The following is a 21,679-nucleotide window of genomic DNA, read 5'->3' as shown; positions in this document are numbered from 1 at the left end:
CTTCTCCATTTTGTAAATAGGAATGGACATTTAATTATAATATTAAAAGAACGGAAAAAACAAAAATGGGGCTGTATTGAATCAATGTGTTTACCTATCAGTTCCTTTGTGAGTTTCTCTACAAAGAATGAGCTCATCCTTTCCTGTATCTTGGATCAGATAAGAACAAATGAAACAAGTCATGGAGGACAGATGGACACACGGAGAACACTGAAGAAATCAGAAGAGCTATACCTCCACATCTAAGAGCCACCCTAGGGTTACTCACCTCTACCCGTTCTACAGAAAGCATTATTTACCTTGATGACTTACAACAACAGCAGGATTGATGTCAAATGGAAAAGAGATGGCAGGAATGTCACTGCGGGAGGATGTCAGAGTTTGGGGAAAGGATTTACCCTGATCAGCTGCCAAGGGGACCTGAACAAAAATGCAGAGCAATCAAAAGATGGCTCAGACTCAAGTCCATCCCAGCAGGAACATGTGAGAGAATGTGACACAGCTCTCCTCCAACCTCCCATCTGCCTGCCTGCCTGAATGAGTGAATTCAGCAAGCCATCTTTGGGTGCCTCCTATGTAAGCACTCTGTAGGTATCATATCTGATACAAGCACTGTGTGGCCATAAGGATTAATAGGACTTGATCCCTACTTTCAGGATAGAAGGTGACTAAGAAATTACCCACTGAGTACTTTCTTTTTTTTATCTCCTTTTTTCGTAAGCATCAATTATACATAAAATATTATGCTGGATATTACAGGGGAGTCATGTGTGTCCAAAGAAATACTTCAGCCTCAGGGGAATGACTGAGAAACCGTATTACAAAGCAGGGTGGGCAGGTGTTCATATGTGGTGCTCACTGGAGTTAGAAAAGAGAATGATTGCCTTGACCATTCACGGACAGCTTCGAGGTGGACGTGGTACTTTTAGCAAACTTGAAGATGGGTAAAAGTTTAAAAGATGGCAATAGGGGAAGGAAGAGAGGGAACAGAAGGCAGTGGAATCACTGGGCAAAACTTTCTTAGAATTGCTACTTAGGTGGGGTCATTCGTTATTTATTTACTCTTCACTAGGCTGAGAGGGTGTTTTACAAGTCAAGGAGACATAAAGCAGGTAATGTGTGGCTGAGACAGAAGGGGGAAGGAATGACCTTGTGTCTCTAAGGTGCTTGGGGCTGGCGGGCCAGGCTGTGGAGGTCTGTGAGCATCACTCTAGGGAGTGGGTGCTTGGCAGCAGGAGACAAGAAGGACCCCACAGGCTGTGCAAGGGCAGGGACTGGAAGAAAGGGATGAGAGGCTGGGAGAAGACACACGTTTTCTTCTCTACAGCTGTTTCCCAAGCTGGTCTGTTTGGCACTTGGAGGACACTTATGTAATATCAAGGGGTCCTTGAGACAGCTGCTCATCAGCTGTTGGAAAGAACTTGGGATTAACATGGACAGTGGACTGTTACTTAATTTCTGGTTGAGGCACTTAAAAGTTGCATACCCTTGGATGAGAGGGAGATTCATCTCCAATGGGAAAATTAAGGGGGTAGAGGGTAGAAGGAAGGATAAACTGTGTGTGTGTTCAGAATAGGAAGAAGATTGAAAAAATATGGATAGGTAGATCATTGAACCATAGCATAGTTTATCTTGATAGACTTTCAAAATAAATACGAGAGTAGTAATTGAGAATGGTTTTACAAGATTGCCTAGGGAATGAGATTTTCATATAATAGTTAAGGAGTAAAGTTTTGTATCATAGTCAAATGTATTTAGCAAATTGACAGTATTACAGTCAGTAATGAAAACGTTCTGAAGATGCAGGCCAGTGCTTAGCAGGTCTGGATTGGTAATAGGAGATGAGCTCTGTGTATGGCAGGCAGTTTCTCAACTTTGGCCTGTCAGCAACCTGGTCCCCACAGGGATGGTATGAAAAACCCTGTTTAGATTATATCCAACCCATTAGCTCCACAGAACAAACAACTTAAAGTACTCCTCTAAAGCACAATGGATTAGGAAGAGCTACTTCAAAACACAACTCCCAACCCCCTCCCTCATTAACTGAACTGGAATTTTATTTTAAATACATACTTAAAACTTACTTTTAAACTGTTAAATTTAGACAAACGCCAAATGGACACACAACACAGAGGCTCTGTTGCCTGCCTTCACTGGGTCGGATTTCTCTACAGATGACCAAAGCCCATTTCTAAAAGGTACTCTCTCCTTTTAGTCCCAAGACTTAAGTGCTTTAGGTTTGTTCCCAGACTGGCTTGTGAAATAGGGCTGAGAACTCTAGAAAGAGCCTATACATAAAAATCAGAATAAAGAGCAGAAGATGTGCTTTCCACCTAAAGGTACCCAACCGGAAGACAAAAAAACCCCAAACAAACCATCATTTATGTCCTAAGGGCAACTGTTTTCAAACCATCCAGATCATGTGTTTCAGGCTTAATATTTAACATTTTCTTTTTTTAGAAAAAAGAAAGTAACACTGCTCATTTTCCTTTCTAATTTCCTCTACAACTTGGCATGGCAAATAACCTTTCTTGTCAAACACTAGGATAATTTGTTGAGGGGGGGTTTGTGGGGGTGGGGGGGCATATAGCCTTTGGGAACGAGTCTTCACTCGCCTACTTCTTTGGAAATGAGGCATCTGCAGGAACAGGCTGAGGGCAGAGCAGGCTGACAGGCTCCGAGAGCCCCCTTTTCACCTTGCCTGCGATTTGCATTCCTGCAGAGTCCCGGCCCAGGTCCGAGGCTGAATCTGGCATGGTCCTGTCACAGGGTGGCACAGTCTGTTCTGAATTGGCCGCCTCTCCACTGGCTCACCTGGCTGGGAGCAGAGCCAGCCAAGCGTGCAGCCTGGGCCTGTCCTGCGGACCAGCCTGACCTGGTTAGATTCCCCAGTGCTTTAGCCACCAAGGCAGGCCTGGAGTGCAGTGGCCCCATCCCACTCCTCCCTGCCTCCACTACTCTGCCTCTGGATGACTTTGGGTCACAGTTTCATCTGTGGGCCAGGGACGGGGAGTCGTGATTCTATGGTTCCAGGAGGTGTCTGGGAACTGCCTTCCAAGAAACAGTGACTAGAGCCAGAAAGCGCATCTGTATCTGCCTCTTCGTGTAAGTAGGTGATGCAAAGTCCCACACACGTGTACTCTATTAGGTGCGGCCCTACTACTGCATACTCCTAATACTCCTAATCCCATCAATTCTACCCTTTCCAGATAAATGGCGCTGGGCTATTTGGGCTGAAATACTCGAGGTTCATAACGTTGTACAGAAGGTGGTGATCAAAACCATCCCCGAGAAAAAGAAATGCAAAAAGGCAAAACGGCTGTCTGAGGAGGCCTTGTAAATAGCTGAGAAAAGAAGACAAGTGAATCGCAAAGGAGAAAAGGAAAGATATACTCATCTAAATGCACAGTTCCAAAGAATAGCAAGGAGAGACAAGAAAGCCTTCCTAAGTGAACAATGTAAAGAAATAGAGGAAAACAATAGAATGGGAAAGACTAGAGATCACTTCAAGAAAATTATAGATACCAAGGGGACATTTCATGCAAAGATGGGCACAAAAAAGAACAGAAATGGTACGGACCTAGCAGAAGGTATTAAGAAGAGGTGGCAAGAATACACAGAAGAACTATACAGAAAAGATCTTCATGATCCAGATAACCATGATGGTGTGATCACTCACTTAAAGCTAGACATCTTGGAGTGCAAAGTCAAGTGGGCCTTAGGAAGCATCACTATGAACAAAGCTAGTGGTGGTGATGGAATTCCAGTTGAGCTATTTCAAATCCTAAAAGATGATGCTGTGAAAGTGCTGCACTCAATATGCCAGCAAATATGGAAAACTCACCAGTGGCCACATGACTGGAAAAGGTCAGTTTTCACTTCAATCTCAAAGAAAGGCAATGCCAAAGAATATTCAAACTATTGCACAATTGCATTCATTTCACATGCTAGCAAAGTAATGCTCAAAATCCTTCAAGCTAGGCTTTAACAGTACATGAACCGAGAATTTCCAGACGTTCAAGCTGGATTTAGAAAAGGCAGACGAACCAGAGATCAAATTGCCAACATCGGTTGGATCATAGAAAAAGAAAGACAGTTCAGAAAAAAATCTACTTCTGTTTTATTGACTATGCTAAATCCTTTGACTGTGTGGATCACAACAAACTGTGGAAAATTCTTAAAGAGATGGGAATACCAGACCACCTTACCTGCCTCCTTTGAAACCTGTATGCAGGTCAAGAAGCAACAGTTAGAACCAGACATAGAACAATGGACTGGTTCCAAATTGGGAAGGAGTACGTCAAGGCTGTATACTGTCACCTTGTTTATTTAACTTATATGCAGAGTATATCATGCGACATGCTGGGCTGGATGAAGCACAAGCTGGAATCAAAATTGCCAGGAGAAATATCAATAACTTCAGATATGCAGATGACACCACCCTAGTGGCAGAAAGCAAAGAGGAAGTAAAGAGCCTCTTGATGAGAGTGAAAGCTGCTGCTGCTGCTAAGTCGCTTCAGTCGTGTCCAACTCTGTGCGACCCCATAGATGGCAGCCCTCCAGGCTCCCCCATCTCTGGGATTATCCAGGCAAGAACACTGGAGTGGGTTGCCATTTCCTTCTCCAATGCATGAAAGTGAAAAGTGAAAGTGAAGTTGCTCAGTTGTGTCCGACTCTTTGCGACCCCATGGACTGTAGCCTACCAGGCTCCTCCATCCATGGGATTTTCCAGGCAAGAGTACTGGAGTGGGGTGCCATTGTCTTCTCCGGAGAGTGAAAGAGGAGAGTGGAAAAAGCTGGCTTAAAACTCAACATTCAAAAGACTAAGATCATGGCATCCAGCCCCATCATCACTTCTGGCAAATAGATGGGGAAACAATGGAAACAATGACAGACTATTTTCTTGGTCTCCAAAGCAGTGCAGATGGTGACTGCAGCCATGAAATTCAAAGATGCTTGCTCCTTGGAAGAAAAGCTATGACCAACCTAGACAGCATATTAAAAAGCAGAGACATTACTTTGCCAACAAATGTCTGTCTAGTCAAAGCTATGGTTTTCCCAGTAGTCATGTATGGATGTCAGAGTTGGACTATAAAGAAAGTTGAGCACTGAAGAATTAATGCTTTTGAACTGTGGTGTTGGAGAAGACTCTTGAGAGTCCCTTGGACTGCAAGGAGATCAAACCAGTCCATCCTAAAGAAAATCAATCCTGAATATTCATTGGAAGGACTGATGTTGAAACTGAAGCTCCAATACTTTGGGCACCTGATGCGAAAAGCTGACTCATTGGAAAAGACCCGGATGCTGGGAAAGATTGAAGGCAGGAGAAGGGGACAACAGAGGACGAGATGGTTGGATGGCATCACTGACTAGATGGATATGAGTTTGAGAAAACTCTGGAAGATGGTGAAGGACAAGGAAGCCTGGCGTGATGCAGTCCAACCTCTGCAGTATCAGCCTTGCAGGGGTAAAAGTTCATTTGGTGCCCAAGCATCTCATCCTTGTGTGTTGTGTCCTTTGGGGTATGTTTGAGAGACGTCTCACACATCAGGGAGGGGAGTAAGGCCCATCCTGGTTGTTAATTCAAAGTATTTATTTGCAAATTAAGCACCGGGCTCTGCATTAAAAATGGTCTTATAGCATATCAATAATCATAGGCAGTAAAAAACAAAAAACTGCTTTTTTAGCTCAGGAACTGGAATTCTATAGTATTTTAAATTATTCTCATACTACCAAATAATAAGAATAGCAGCTATTATTCATTCAGTACTTACTATGCTTGTCACCAAGCACTGTGATAAGGCTTTTTCATGCGTTAGTTAATAGAATCCTCCCAAGAAGCCATGGGGCAAGGTCTGTTATCTTCATTTTGCATATGAGGTGGCTGAATTGTGGACAGAATGACTAATCTGTCCATATTACTCTGGAGCAAGGGCTGGAGCCAGGCTGAAATATAGGATGGTTGGCCCTAAGCTCTCTCTCTTCACTGCCTGCTGCCCCTTCCTTTAGTTTCCTGGCTCCTCTGGGGGACCGATAGCACCATCCTGGGACTGATGACCACCACTTAATGGGGTCTCCTCTAACCTTGCCTCTTGGTTTAGGCCTTCCCTGAGGGTTGGGTGAACAAAAGAAGATGATAGAGAGTTTGAGCCTAAGATTTTAAAGGTACAACATGAGAATATACATAAATGGAAATCATACCAAGTGAGGGGCAAGCAATAAATGACTTGGATGGTAATTACACTGAAAGATCTTTGTCTTCACTCTTTACAGGATCACCCGTAAAAATGGAAAAGAGAAGTATCACAGTCCCTTATCGAAGATAATGAATTTAACAGGGACAAAGTCGATTTTCTACAGAGGAACCAAACCATCTTACACATATCTTAAAAAAAACAAAAACAAAAACCCTATGGCTTTGCGCCACAGAGGAAGTCGGCTGGGCTGTGGCCTTAAGGCTCGTCTCGGTCTGTCCCACTTAACCCTCTGACTTCTCCCCCCGTCACTCTCCTTGTCTTCCACCTTGTCCTAGCTAGCCTCCTGCTTTCCTCCAACCTGCCATGTCAGCCAAAGTGCCTTTGCACTTGCAATTTCCTCTGCCTGTACAGTCTTTCCCTCAGATAGTCACATGGCCTCTTTCACCTATTTTATGTCTCTGCTCTCAGGTACCACTAGAGGGGCCTCTGAAGACCTCACTTAAGGTATCACCTGAGCTCTCAACAGGCACACACACTCATGCATGCTCACTTTCACATGTTTACTCTCCCATATGCTCCCATTTACAGATACACACACTTATGCACATCCGTACACACCCCACACTTTCACAAATATTCACACATGCATACTCACCTGCTTTCCCACATTCATGCACAGTCACACTATACCCACTTTTACACACTCACATTCATGCAGTCACATGTGCTCACTCATACACACTCACCCTCACTCTCATGCACGTGCAGATATACACAGTGCTAACATTCTTCCTGGCTTTACTTTTCTCAGTAACCCATATACCAGTTGAAATTTAATTTTTTAATTTTTCAAATTTTTTGTCTTTCCTCACTGGAAATTAATCTTCAGGAGGACAGGGACTTTATCTTTTTGTCATCACTGCCATATTTCCAGCATCTAAAATAGTACCCAACATATAGTAAGGGCTTAACTAATATGAATGAATGGGTGAATGCATTTAGATCACCAAAGCAGATCATTTCCATTCCTACCACTGCATGACACTCAATGCATTTTCATCAGAAAATTCATGGAGAGAAGTCAGAAAAGCATGAAGCCCATACCTTCTGATATAGAACATCTGTACAGATCCTGGGCTCTGTAAACTGTGATTAGCCCCATCTGTCCAGTGACATGAGAAAGTCTCCAGTTCAGGTGAACGGCACTTGGTGAATTTAGGATTCCCAGAAGAATCTGCGGAATAAAAAGACAAGTCATGAAATCAGGAGGGTAATGGATGGTCTTAATGAGACACATATTTAAAGTTATCAAGAACAACCACTTCTAGAAATGTTGTTTCTCTGGGCCATAGCTTCAGAGCTGTTGTCAGTTATTTCTGTTAGCCCTTGATTGCAGAACAAACCATTTTGTCTTTATTTCCAATAATATTTTGGGGGTAGGGGGTGCTGTTTAAGAAACCAGAGCTAGAGAGAGATGAGGACTTGGGCACAAGTAGTTTACTAGGAGGGTGACTCCAGGAAAGGGGGAGAGGGATGTGGGGAGCAGAGAACAGCTAATACAGCATGTGCTATTCAGCTCGTTCCCATAGTGGCTGATGGGGGCCCAACCCCACAGAAGTCCCTCTGAGAAGCTGTGCAGAGTGTGCCTTCCTGGTATCCTTGACAAGGATGGAAGACCAGGGTGTTTATATGCCAACTCCTACCTCCCAAGGGCTGAGGGCTGCCCGGGAGGTATTAATGCCCATGAACTTATAGGCTGCACTTGCATATGGGTTGAGGGGCTTTGCTATACTTCTTAGAAACCTAGACCGGCACCTGAAATGTGCCCAGTGATATGCATGGGGGCAGCTGCCCACCATGGATGACTGTCTTGGCACCAGGTAGGCCCGAGGGGTGTGGTGTGGGGACCACAGCATTCACCACAGAACCTTTTCTCTTTTTACCAATTTTTGATAAAAAGTTACTAATGTTTGCCTTCTTTTAAAAGATTCAACCAGTAAATTTATTAAATAGATACCTACTTTAAACAACTTATGCACATATATGTATCAATTCTAACATGGGAAGTGGAGAAACCCTCCTAAATGTAAGGATATTAGCAGACTCCTCTGCATCTATGAAATCTGCAGCAGGTCTGATGCAAAACAAATTTTTGTGTATCAGTTTTAATTGTTCTTCTGATTTCCATGGCCATTTTGAAGATGGTGGTCAGTGTTAATTAACTGAAGCATAGGAGCTTGTGTGATCTGTTGCAAATGAAAAAAGTGTGTGTTTTGTTAGGCAAGCACTTTATTATACAGTAGAGTTCCCAGAAAAGTTCCTCTTTCTATTAGCTGATGCACTGGAAGTGTTATTTTTAGATCCTTCCAGAAAATCAGTGCTAAATAAACCACATTTAAGCCACAACTAACATGTTTTAGGGCTTCCCAGGTGGCTCAGTGGTAAAGAATATGCCTGCCAATGTAGGACATGTGGGTTTGATCCCTGGGTAGGGAAGATCCTCTGGAAAAGGGAATGGCTACCCACTCCAGTATTCTTGCCTGGAGAATCCCAGGGACAGAGGAGCCTGGTGGACCACAGTCCACAGGATTGCAAAGAGTTGGACATGACTTAGTGACTTAACATTAACAACAATAAACATGTTTTAACACCTGCAATGTTGACGGAGGACTGCACATTCTGACACTCTTTTGCACAGAATGTGAGGAGAGGAAATACACCAGATTTCAAATTGAGAGATCTGTGATCTAGTCTCAGCTCTGACAATATTTAGCCTTGAACTTCCCAAGTCATTTGGGCCTCAACTTCCTGAATAGAGAGGCTGGAATAGATGAACTCTTTCTTAAACTTTATGACTTCACTTTTACAGTTAAGTGACGTGTGCTGTGCTGTGTTTAGTTGCTCAGTTGTGTCTGATTCTTTGCAATCCCATGAACTGTAGCCCGTGAGGCTCCTCTGTCCATGGGGATTCTCTAGGCAAGAATACTGGAGTGGGTTGCCATGCCCTCCTCCAGGGGATCTTCCCAACCCAGGGATCAAACCCATGTCTCCCACATTGCAGGCAGATTCTTTACCATCTGAGCCACCAGGGGAGCCCATGAATACTGGAGTGGGCAGTCTATCCCTTCTCCAGGGGATCTTCCCGACCCAGGAATCGAACTAGTGTCTCCTGCATTGCAGGCTGATTCTTTACTAGCTAAGTCACCCGGGAAGCCCTTAAATGACATAAACAACCATTAATAACAATGTACATAATCAAAATATAATTTTGGCATTTGAGCCAAAACCACCAGAGAACACCAAATGCAAACACCATTCAGGTTCCTATAGCCTCTGTGCAATAAGCCTGCCGCACACTGGTAAGAAGAATAAATCCAATCCAAAAACTTGAAACGTGAAGCAAAAAAATTGCTAGCTTGGGGAAAAGAACTTAAAAGAATTAATTTGAAACACATTTTGCTTGCTTCAACTTACTATTCCTGATTATTCTGTTTCCTTTTAACTCCAGATGTATAGAAAGCCCCATATTATCTTCCATTTTAAGTAAGAAATAGGAAATTCATACTTGTGGTGCTAATGTGATGAAATAACACGCCCACAGAGGAATCCTGCTGTAGACGCAATGCTATGTCTGTCTTCCTTTCCCTGCCTTTCTTTTTCTTCCTTCTTCCTTGCACCGTCTTCCTTGCCTTCCTTCCTTCCTTTTATGCTGGGTGTGTGCTGTTAGGTGCTGTGGCCCCATGGATCCCTGCCTCCTGTTATCCACAACCTTAAGTATGATCTCCCCTTGAGCAACCAGAGATCAAATTGCCAACATCCGATGGATCATCGAAAAAGCAAGAGAGTTTCATAAAAACATCTATTCTGCTTTATTGACTATGCCAAAGCCTTTGACTGTGTGGATCACAATAAACTGTGGAAAATTCTGAAAGAGATGGGAATAGCAGACCACCTGACCTGCCTCTTGAGAGGCAGGCAGGTCAGGAAGCAGCAGTTAGAACTGGACATGGAACAACAGACTGGTTCCAAATAGGAAAAGGAGTACGTCAAGGCTGTATATTGTCACCCTGCTTATTTAACTTATATGCAGAGTACATCATGAGAAACGCTGGGCTGGAGGAAGCACAAGTTGGGATCAAGATTGCCGGGAGAAATATCAATAACCTCAGATATGCAGATGACACCACCCTTATGGCAGAAAGTGAAGAAGGACTAAAGAGCCTCTTGATGAAAGTGAAAGAGGAGAGTGAAAAAGTTGGCTTAAAGCTCAATGTTCAGAAAACTAAGATCATGGCATCCAGTCCCATCACTTCATGGCAAATAGATGGGGAAACAGTGGCTGACTTTATTTTTCTGGGCTCCAAAATCACTGCAGATGGTGACTGCAGCCATGAAATTAAAAGACGCTTACTCCTTGGCAGGAAAGTTATGACCAACCTAGACAGCATATTGAAAAGCAGAGACATTACTTTGTCAACAAAGGTTCATCTAGTCCAGGCTATGGTTTTTCCAGTAGTCATGTATGGATGTGAGAGTTGGACTATAAAGAGAGCTGAGCGCCGCAGAATTGATGCTTTTGAACTGTGGTGTTGGAGAAGACTCGAGAGTCCCTTGGACTGCAAGGAGATCAAACCAGTCCATCCTAAAGGGAATCAGTCCTGAATAGTCATTGGAAAGACTGATGTTGAAGCTGAAACTCCAATACTTTGGCCACCTGATGCGAACAGCTGACTCATTTGAAAAGACCCTGATGCTGGGAAAGATTGAGGGCAGGAGGAGAAGGGGACTACAGAGGATGAGATGGTTGGATGGCATCATCAACTCGATGGACATGAGTTTGGGTGGACTCCAGGAGTTGGTGATGGACAGGGAGGCCTGGCATGCTGCAGTTCATGGGGTCGCAAAGAGTTGGACACGACTGAGCGACTGAACTGAACTGAGCAACTTGCCTTGAATCTGTGGAATATAACAGCATTGAGGGGATGTTGCATCTGTGATTAGGATACAAAAGAACTGTGACTTCCGTCTTGCTGGCTGACTGAGTCTCTTGCTGGTTTTGCTGAAGCAAGCTGCCATGGTGATGAGAACCACACAGCAAAGAACTGAGGGTGGCCTCTGGTCCACAATCAGCAAGAAGTTGAGGGCCTCAGTCTAACAACCCTCCAAGAGCTGAATCCTGAGATACAGTCGCTCAGTGAGCATGGAAACCGATTCTTCCTCAGTCCATACCACAGATGAGACCACAGCCCTCACTGGCACTCTGAGCACAGCCCTGCAAGAGAATCTGAAGCAAGCCCACCTGCTAAGTCCATGTGGAGGAAGGACAGGGAAAAATACTAACCATAGTAAATATTTGAATGTTGTTGATATATAAGGAATAAATCCATTATATCAGGGCTTCTCTGGTGGCTGATGGTAAAGAATCTACCTGCAATGCGGGAGACCTGGGTTCAATCCCTAGGTTGGGAAGATCCCCTGGAGGAGGGCATGGCACCCCCCTCCAGAATTCGTGCTTGGAGAATCCCCATGGACAGAGGAGCCTCACGAGCTACAGTCCATGGGGTTGCAAGGAGTCAGATACAACTGAGCGACTAAGCACATCAGAACTTCAAAGAAGCATTTAAGAATGACAGAAGTCACAAATAGAATGTCACAATGAGCATAGGAAAGGGGGTAAACTCCTTGTTGGAGGCAAGAAGAACTGCAGTATAGCTGGCTGCTTCTCTTTTTCTTAGATTCCTCCTGCTTCAGCTGTTACCACTGTGGTTGAAGACATTCAGCATTCCTAAGTCCAGTTCCTTAGAGTCACACTGAGCTTTTCCCAATCTGAGAGGTACTGGCCTAACCTTAAATGAGCACCTGTCTATTAGATCTAAAAATCCCAGTAGAAGCTTGTTCTGTGTTTCACTATGAAGACGACCGATGTTATGATACTCTCTGAGGCCCTCTCTGATGAGCCACATACAGTCATTTCTAAAGTAGAAATACTTTCTACCTGCTTGTGACTTTTTTTTTTTAGTATAGCCCTAAAGACAGTGTAGTACACTATCCATTTACAGCATCTCTTAATGTTGCAGTGGGCAAGAGAAACCACCTTTGACCCTAAATTAATTCTCACTAAGACAAATGACTAGTCCTACTCAAGTGGTCCTGCCTCCTGAAGAAATGCTAGTATTAACAATGCTCAGCATTCAAAAATATTAACAATAAATTTGGAATTCATTTTTATTCCCTCTGGGGTTTCATTTTGAAAATAACTAATGACATACTTATTTTAGTTGTTATTACTAGGTTACATATATCATGCTATATATTACATCATGTTGATAATACCATGCTTATATTATCTCCTTTAACATTAATAACAACTCAAGAAGACCGGTATTATTTTCACTTAGAAATGGGTAAAACTGGAGTTCAGAGAAGTGAGCTGCCCATGTTTATATTACTGTTGTATGCACATGGGATTAAAACACAAATCTATGTGATTTCATCTAAATTCTTAGCACTAGCAAAAAATAGTAGCTTTTTTGTTAGATAATTTTCTTTTGCTTCTCAAAAATCCCCAGAAAGGAAAGATGATAAGCAAACAGATGTGCTCTTAACTAAACTCTTGGTAATCTGTAACCTGGTGAGCCCTAAGAGCAGGATTTCCTAACTGTGACTGCACATCAGAATCAACCGAGGAATTGTGAAAGATACTGATGCCTTGGTCTACTCCCAGAGGCTTGACCCAATGTGTCAGGGGTACAGCATGGGCATTGAGATTTTTTTAAAGTTCACCTGTTGCTTGAAATATGTAGCTCAGGTTGAGAGAGCCACTGCTGTAGAGAAACATAGCTATATGTAAGCACTGAAAAGTTGGCTTTCCACATCTGTTAGGTTTTCTGGTCAGTTCTAGCAGAACTACAGATCAAGAGTGATACTTGGTGTTAGTCCCGTGAGCCAAGTTCTAGAGGGTGCTGGAAGGATATGAATGTTAATTATGGCCTCAAAAGAATATAATAGTGGTTGACGAACCCTTGGAAAACTAAGTTTAAATGCCATTTGAATTGGGTGGCGTAGACAAACAGTAAGGAAAGAAAACAAAAGCCGTTGATATGATTAAGAATGAAAACTTGCAAAGGCATGCAAAAGACAACAATTTTATAGAACAGACAAATGAACTTCATAAGTAAATAAGTGGAATGGGCTAGGTGGTTGAATTGTGTTTCTAAACTGTTACCTTTTATTTTTTTGTAAAGCCTAAATATTTGCTGGTCTTCCTGGGGACTAGGTTCTAGACTGAGGGGCACTGTGTTTTGCACACACTTGTAAACAATAAGGTGGAGGGAAAAGAACCCCTTGCCCAGCTTTCTGGAGTCTTCCCTTTTGAAACTCTGCTTTGAGGCCATGCATCCTTGGTGGCTCAGATGGTGAAGAATCTGCCCACAATGCATGAGACCTGGGTCTGATCCCTGGGTTGGGAAGATCCCCTGGAGAAGGGAAAGGCTACCCACTCCAGTATTCTGGCCTGGAGAATTCCATGGACTGTACAGTCCATGGGGTCACAAAGAGTCGGACACGATGGAGAGAATTTCACTTCAATTCATCCTTCTCCAAAGTACACTTGTTATTTTCAAAGCACTCATCTATTTGAAGAGCTTCAGAAATTCAGTGATTACTCCACCCTAGAGCATCTTGCACCCTCTTTACTAAATAAATGTCTTGTCTTTGATGGTAAAAGAAATCTGTCAGCTTCCTGGTTGATCACTATTGTTAAGTAACTAAGCTGCCTTAGAGATAAAATGGGCTTCCCAGGTGGTGCTAGCGGTAAGGAACCTGCCTGCCATTGCAGGAAATGCAAGAGATGCAAGTTTGATCCCTGGGTCGAGAGGGTCCCCTGGAGAAGGAAATGGCAACCCACTCCAGTATTCTTGCCCGGAAAATTCCATGGGCAGAGGAGCCTGGCGGACTACAGTCCAAGGGGCTGAAAGGAGTCGGACACAACTGAGCACACAGATAATCTAGTGTCAAAGAACACAGGTTTTAAAAGTCTGGTAGGCTTTTTATAACCTACGAATTACCAAATGGTTCTGAAACTGTGATTACTCTGTTTGTATAAGCTATTTGAAAAAAATCTTGAACACTGGAAACTGGCAAAGAATCTAATAAAGTATTTTGCATTGGACGATAGTAAATGTAAGGAATTCACCTTCACGCTTGATTTCCTTTATGGTTCTCTGCAGGACTGAGGAAGGCACAGCTGTAAAATCTTCTGCTTAGGCACTTAATGGCTTAGAGTTCAGAGTGAGAGTTCACAAAATTTCCCCTGAACTATTCATTTCTTTCTTTTTTATTATTTTAAATAACTCTAGTACGCTTTGAAAAATGGAGTCTTGGTGCATTTAAAACACTGTAGGTTTGACTAAAACAAAGACTTAGTGAAAACATCCAGTTACTTTAAAATGAATGTCAAGTCAAGTGAATTTTACAGTGTCTTGGAACAATATTTGTGGCACATGTGGTCTGGCAGGGAACTTAACTGGATGCAGCCCCTGTGGATAGCTCATCTGTATGGCAGTGTTAGGAAACCGAGCTATGCATGCAGCACGGTTAGCATTTAAGCCTCTATCTTTTCACCAAAGTTTGTTTTGTTGTTTTATTTAATTTTCATGGAGCAGTTTCATTATAAAATGTATTTACTTCCCTTCTGAAACGGTTGTGGTTGAACATAATTACTCCTAGTTTTGAATATTCAGGGTAATTAATTAATCATCCTTCTCCTCTCTCCTCTCCTCTCCATGGCATTTATTCAGTGTATTTAGCTTACTCATTGCTTTCCCTGGTGGCTCAGAAGGTAAAGAGTCTGCCTGCAATGTGAGACCCAGGTTCAGTCTCTGGGTTGGGAAGATCCCTGGAGAAGGGAATGATAACCCACTCCAGTATTCTTGCCTGGAAAATTCCACATACAGAGGAGCCTGGTGGGCTACAATCCATGGGATTGCGAAGAGTTGGACGTGACTGAGCAACTAACACATACACAATACTTTCCCATTATTTCACTCAATTCTCGAGGACAGAATGGTCACACACTTTCCTATCTAAGACTTTCTCTCTTCTCCCATCATTTCTCTTAAAATTGGGTAGGCAGGTAGGAGCACTATTTTCCCTGGTGTTTTTTCTCTGACTAGGGAGGGGGATTAACCAGGGCAGTTCCAGCTGCTCCAGGTTCTAACAGTGTAGCCTGCTGGAAGATGAAAGAGGAGCATCACTTACAGCCCTTCAGGATAACTGACTTAGGAAATAGAACTGCCATAGTTTCGTTATTAAAATAAAAATATTCTGTATAGCATGGTTTTAATATGTCAAGGAAACAATTAACACTAAATTTAGTAAAATTTATTTTTTGTTTGGTTGAAGCAAGGGACATCCTAGATAATATAATCAAATAATTAAAATATAAAGCAAGAGGATGTGGAATAATTGATACCTCCAGTAGGAATGTAAACTGGTACAGTCACTGTAGAAAAAGTTTAACAGTTCTTCACAAGTTAGGTGGGGCTTCCCAGATGGTGCTAGTGGTAAAGAACCTGCCTGCCAATGCAGGAGATGTAAGAGATGCAGGTCCAGTCCCTGGGTCAGGAAGATCCCCTGGAGAAGGGCATGGCACCCACTCCAGTATTCTTGCCTGGAAAAATTCCAGAAGCCTGGTAGGCTATAGTCCATGGGGCCACAAAGAGTTGGACATGACTCAGCATACAGCATTCGTTGTTAATTTAGGCATGGCACTGTCACAATATAAGGGTTTATAACTTACTGCACAGAAGACACTACTAGAAGGGGACTTCCCTGGTGGTCCAGTGGTTAAGACTTCACCTTCCAATGCTGGGGGTGTGGCTTCTATCCCTGGTCAGGGAGTTAAGATCCCTCATGGCCAAAAATTCAAAACATAAAACTGAAGCAAAATTCTACAAATTCAATAAAGACTTTAAAATGGTCCACATTAAAAAAAAAAAAAATCTTAAAAAAAGACTACTGGATCCCCTGGTCATATGAAAACGTCCCAAGTGAAACTTAGCTGAAGCACTTGTGAATGAGGTTATCAGGTTCTTTTTAGTGAAATGATCCCAATTCCTGGAAATAGGTGGCTGGCAGAGGGGCTATACTTAGAATTAGCACATTGTATGCTGGAATCTCCTGGGGAATTAAAAATAATTACTGATGCTGTGTTCTAATCTTTGAGAGTCTACTTTAACTGATAATATATGGAATCGCCAATTTAGTTATCTGGCCATTGGATTTTTAAAAGCTCCCCAGAGATTTTAAAGGACAGAAAAATTCAAGAACCACTGACTTATATCATCTTTTCCCTTTTGAGTCCAAAAGACATCCTGCTTGTTCCCACCACTGGAGCCTCTTGTCTGGTTCTCACAGACAAGTTCTTTGCCAGGAATGGGAGGGAAAAGTACATGTGGGTATATTCTCATCCAAGCCTAAAAGTATAGCCATGCTTTGCCAAAGTAAAAACTCTTGTCACTGAAAAACACAAACCTCCTAAAGTCTCAGGGGAGCCTTCTATCGCCAGAAGAAACCAAACGATGAATGAGGCTTTATTTTCCCCTCCTTTTAATTTTGTCAAGGCCGTTTAATTCTCACTGATGATGATGTTGTCTTCTATGTAATTTCATTTCTAAGGTTTGGAGTTTCAAATGCAGTAAAACAGGGTCTTTTGTAATGAGGACACCAAAGCTTTTTAGTTTTAGGGTTACAGGCACATGCAACATGAATTCATTCTTTTGTCCACTTACTCAACAATCATTGAACATCTGTTTATGTGCCAGGCTCCAGCTTAATGAACATCATCACTTGTTGGAGCAGTAAATATGGTCCAAGGATGATGGCACAGCAGACAATTTTATATCAAGAGGCTGGGCCAGTTCCCTGAGAGAAAATCGGCCTGGTCATTCTTTCTTAATAACTTTTGCTCTGTGGATACTCTCTAGCTTGGTATAATTTACTCCCACCACATGTTTGAATTCTGAAGTCTATATTCAGATTTTTTAAATGTTTCATGTATATATTTCTATTTCCCTAAAAGAATGTCCAGTATGACAAATGCAAAGATAAATATGGTATACACAGCCATGGCTTCCAAAATATGACAGAACATTTTTCTATAAATACTTACACACATATTTCTCAGGAACATAGCTTGTAATTCTTGTGTGTGTGTGTATATGAATTTTTAAAGGTATTTAGTGCTGCAGCAAGGCATCTGTGTCACTTTTCATTCTTCTAAACCAAGAGCTGTCAACCAGGGTGGGTCTCCTTCCCAGCAGATGTTTGCTGGAGACATATTGGACTGTCATGGCTAAGGGAGAGGTGACATTTTTCAGAGAGAGGCCAGAGATGCTGTGAAACATCCTACAGTGCACAGGAGACTCCCTGTGACCAGATAACAAAGAATTATCTGGTCTAAAATGACGATAATGCCCTCTTCCAAACAAATAATTAAGACTATTAACTTACAAAGTGGTTCTGCAAAATTTAAATATGTACCCAGAATGGAAAAAGCTAACAGAAAAATTGAATTTTTTTTTTCCTGCTCAACAATGAAAACCATCTTGCATTTTTGATTTGTTTGGGATTTTAAAGAGACTTTCATATAGACGCTCTATTAATCAAGAAGCATTTATGTGGTACCCATTATGTGTAAGGTACTCTTCTGAGTGTTGTGGGAATTATGAAAATAACATGACACGTGGATTCTGCCTTTGAAGAGCTGTAGTAGTACAGGAAATAATATGTGAGAAGTAGTTAACAATAAAAGGTAGTTCCAATAAAGATAATAATTGCTTTAGGAAATCAAAGAAACTTGTGATGACTAAGAGCTGAGGGTGGAGAAATAGAGGAAGTCTTCAAAGACGAGTAAGGAGAGAGGTGTGAACTTATCCTAGTTTGCTGAGATGGAAAAAGATTGATGATGGTCAAGAACCAAATGCCACGAGGGACACATCTGTACATAAGGTTGGGCTTATTTGTCCTCTTTGGGTTGAATTAGAATTTGCATTCTAACAAGTTCCCAAGTTATCTGTATTATGTACATTAAAGATTGAGAAGCATTAACTTAAGGTATCTGACTGCCAGCTAAGGGCTCTTTCAAACTGGACCAGTGGTTCTCAACACTGGCTGCACATTAGCATAACCTGGAGGTCTTTAACAAAATACCTTCCAGAGATCTAATTTAATTAGATGGGGTGATGCCTATACAGTGTTAGATGTCACTTATATTTTTAAAAATATAAACACTACTGTCAATGAACAGAGGGAAAAAGACTGAAGTGATACTTAGGCATTGGTATTTTTTAAAATGCCCCAGGTGACTCTAACATGCAAGCACGGTTGGGAACCCCTGAGTTAGAACAATGAGCTTCTATGTTAGATTAGTACAATGAATTCCTTAGCAGATATATTGAAAGGCCCCTTAAATGCCGAGTCCTGTGGAAAACACACCAAATAAGGTTAGCAAGGCAAAGCAGCATGCATTGAAATCTCCGAGGGGAACTAGATCAATGCCCCAATTATGGGGATGTTGAGTGTGTTTGTGTCGGCTCTTGGAGAAGGCAGTGTGGTGGACAGCACAAACCCCTCTGTGGGTGATCTTCCTGGGGTCTACCAGGAAGGCCCAGCCTTAAATTCCACTGTGTGGAGTAGAAACACATGCTCGCAGCTGTGTTTCAGGGGATTTAAAGTTGCAGTTTTAAGCATATACAGTGTTGTGAGAGTGCAGCTGCCTTAATTGTGGGAGTCATGGAAGTTAGTATGAGATTCTGTGCCATAGATCCTGGGAGTCGAGCCAGCTCCAGGCTCCAGGACAGCCCTGTGTTAGTCCACATGGTAGAATGGCCACGGCTGCCTTTGTGGGAAATGACTATGTCTCAGTGGAACACATCACACCAAGCCCTGGCAATGCTCCAGCAGCAAATTTCCTAAGTCCTTGTAGTTCTTCATTTATTCACTCCTCCTGCAGTTCTCTGTTGGAGAGATTCATGTTTTTTGAGAGAGATGCTTTTCAAACTTTAGTATGAGAAATCTAAAGTTGAAATCTTATTAAAATGCAGATTCAGTAGGTAGGACCTGAGATTTTGAACTTTTGACAAGTTTCTGGATGCTGCTTCTGGTGACCACATTCCGAGGGGCAAGAATTTAGATTTGTGTCATCCAGTATGGTAGCCGATAGTGTCATGTGGCTATTGAGGACTTGAAATGGGGGTACTGTGACCAAGATTTTGAATTTTTAATTTTATTCAATTTTAATTAATTTACATTTAAAAATGAAAGCAGTGTAAAATGTTTTTCCTTAAATATAACTTTGTTTCAATAGGACTACATTTCATTTCTCTGAAACTTTGGCATTCCAAAGTGTGATGTAAAATACACACTGAATTTTGAAGATTATGAAAAAGTAATGTAAAATATCACAATGCCATTTTATTAGATTGATTACATGTTGAAATTATAGTATAAATATATTTAATATTGGGCTAAATAAGATATAAAAGTTAGTTTTACTGTTTCTTTACGTTTTTAATGTGGCTAATAGAAAATTTAAGATTATATGTGTGTGTGTGTGCGGGGGGGTGCCCAGTTGTGTCTGACTCTTTGCGAACCCATGGACTGTAGTCTGCCAGGCTCCTCTGTCCATGGAATTTTCCAGGCAAAAATATGGGAGTGGGTTGCCATTTTCTACTCAAGGGGATCTTCCTGACCCAGGGATTGAACCTGCATCTCTTGCTTCTTGCATTGGCAGGCAGGTTCTTTGCCACTGTGCCACCTGGAAACCCCTAAAACTGCATATGTAGCACTCGTATTTCTATTTGACAGTACTTGCTTAGGTGGTAGAAATGATTTCAAAAGAAAAAATATTTAATTAAAAAGGAAGAATTCAGAAAATTCATTGCGTCAGCTTAAACATGGAAGACCTAAAAAAAGTTGCTAAACTGGCAAACTGTATAAATTTGAGATATAGAGCTAATACACATTTCAACAAATCCATTCTATCTGATCCACTGTCCTGAGAAAGCTCGAGGTTTTCACCTAGTTCATGGACACTCATGGGCCCCTCAGCAAGAGACCCAATCCAACCTTCCTGAGCAAAGCCCCTAATTGATGTTTCTTTCCTACCTTATTTCCTCTAAAACACACCCACCTCTGTTTCCAGTCTTAGACCCTTGGTGAATAAGGGCATCATGGAGCAGCAGAAAGAGCACAGGCTTGAAGGCCAGCTGGATGTGGGTGTGAATCTCAGATGTGCAACTTGCTAGAAATATTATATTTTCCCATGTGTAAAATGAAAGCAAAATACCTATCCAGTTGTTGAAAATTAAATCAGATTATTTACATAAAGTGCCCGACATGTGACTGGTTTTCAACAAAGAACCATCACCATTATTACAGAGGACAAACTCACTAAATTTAAAATTGCATATGAAGCTCTCGTATTTACACATGTGGATTAGTTAGGTCCTCACTCCTTCATCTACTGAGTTTCAAGGCTATTTTTGAAATATAACAGGGCCTTATACATTGTAATAATTTAGTCTAAAAGTATGGTTCACAATGAGAATCTGAAACACCTAAATGGTTCACATAGACAGGTATTTGAAAAAAGCAAAAGTTGGTTGTTCAGTTGTGTCCAACTCTTTGCAACCCCATAGACTAGCCCATTAGGCTCCTCTGTCATGGAATTCTCTAGGAAGAAATAATAGAGTGGGAAGCCATTCCTTTCTCCAGGGCATCTTCCCAAACCAGGGATCGAACCCAGGTCTCCTGCATTGCAGGCAGATTCTTTGCCATCTGAGCCATCAGGGAAGCCCAGAAAGATATTTAGGGTTAGGCAAATCTACTCAGAATCCACCAAAATGGAAACTGCTTTCTTATTCATGTATCCAGTCAGTTTCAAATGTAAAACACATTTTTGTCAGAAGTAATGGGCTCTCTAGGTTCTATAGCAGGGTTGATACTTTAGAGCAGCTAACTCTTTATTGTGAGGGCTATCCTGAGCTTCCCAGGTGGCTGAGTGGTAAAGAATCTGCCTACCAATGCAAGTGATGCAAGAGACACGGGTTCAATCCCTGGGTCGGGCAGATCCCCTGGAGAAGGAAATGGCAACCATTCCGGTATCCTTGTCTGGGAAGTCCCATGGACAGAGGAGCCTGATGGGCTACAGTTCATGGTGCTGCAAAGAGCTGGACATGACTGAGTGACTACAAAACAACAACAAATCTGAGCACGGGAGGATGTTTAACATCATTCTCTACCCAGGAGATGCCAGCAGCTCCGCCCTATCCCTCAGGTGTGACCACCAAAATATCTCTAGCTAGTGCCAAATGTCTCCTGGGGGTGAGAATCACCCCTGGTAAGAACCAGTGCTCCATGGGAATGTACCACTCACTTTAGTACCTCAATTACCAATGCCCTGATTATACTGAAATTGCACT

General features: G+C 42.1%; 1 protein-coding gene and 1 long non-coding RNA gene across 11 annotated transcripts in view; both read right to left on the bottom strand.

Annotated features, from left to right (window-relative positions):
• GHR (growth hormone receptor) overlaps positions 1-21,679 on the bottom strand; it is a 311,185-nt gene that overhangs the window by 37,440 nt on the left and 252,066 nt on the right. For 9 of the 10 annotated variants that reach the window (XM_081517552.1, XM_081517560.1, XM_081517555.1 and 6 more), the window contains one exon: positions 7,302-7,431. In XM_081517552.1, the coding sequence (XP_081373678.1) occupies positions 7,302-7,431 (130 nt within the window). Of the gene's footprint in view, positions 1-5,149; positions 5,162-7,301; positions 7,432-21,679 lie in introns of all 10 variants that reach the window. The other variant, XM_081517559.1, reaches the window with a different exon arrangement.
• Positions 14,521-21,465, bottom strand: LOC145516404 (uncharacterized). The gene is made up of 2 exons (XR_014061371.1): positions 20,014-21,465; positions 14,521-15,773 (listed from the first exon to the last, which is right to left on the bottom strand). It is a non-coding gene; the product is annotated as an uncharacterized LOC145516404 (long non-coding RNA).

This window comes from Giraffa tippelskirchi, chromosome 8, assembly GCF_054371585.1.
Source record: "Giraffa tippelskirchi isolate mGirTip1 chromosome 8, T2T-mGirTip1v1.2.pri, whole genome shotgun sequence".
Lineage (NCBI taxonomy): Eukaryota > Metazoa > Chordata > Mammalia > Artiodactyla > Giraffidae > Giraffa > Giraffa tippelskirchi.
Note: the sequence above shows the minus strand (reverse complement) of the source record. Positions and strands in the feature narration are given on the sequence as shown.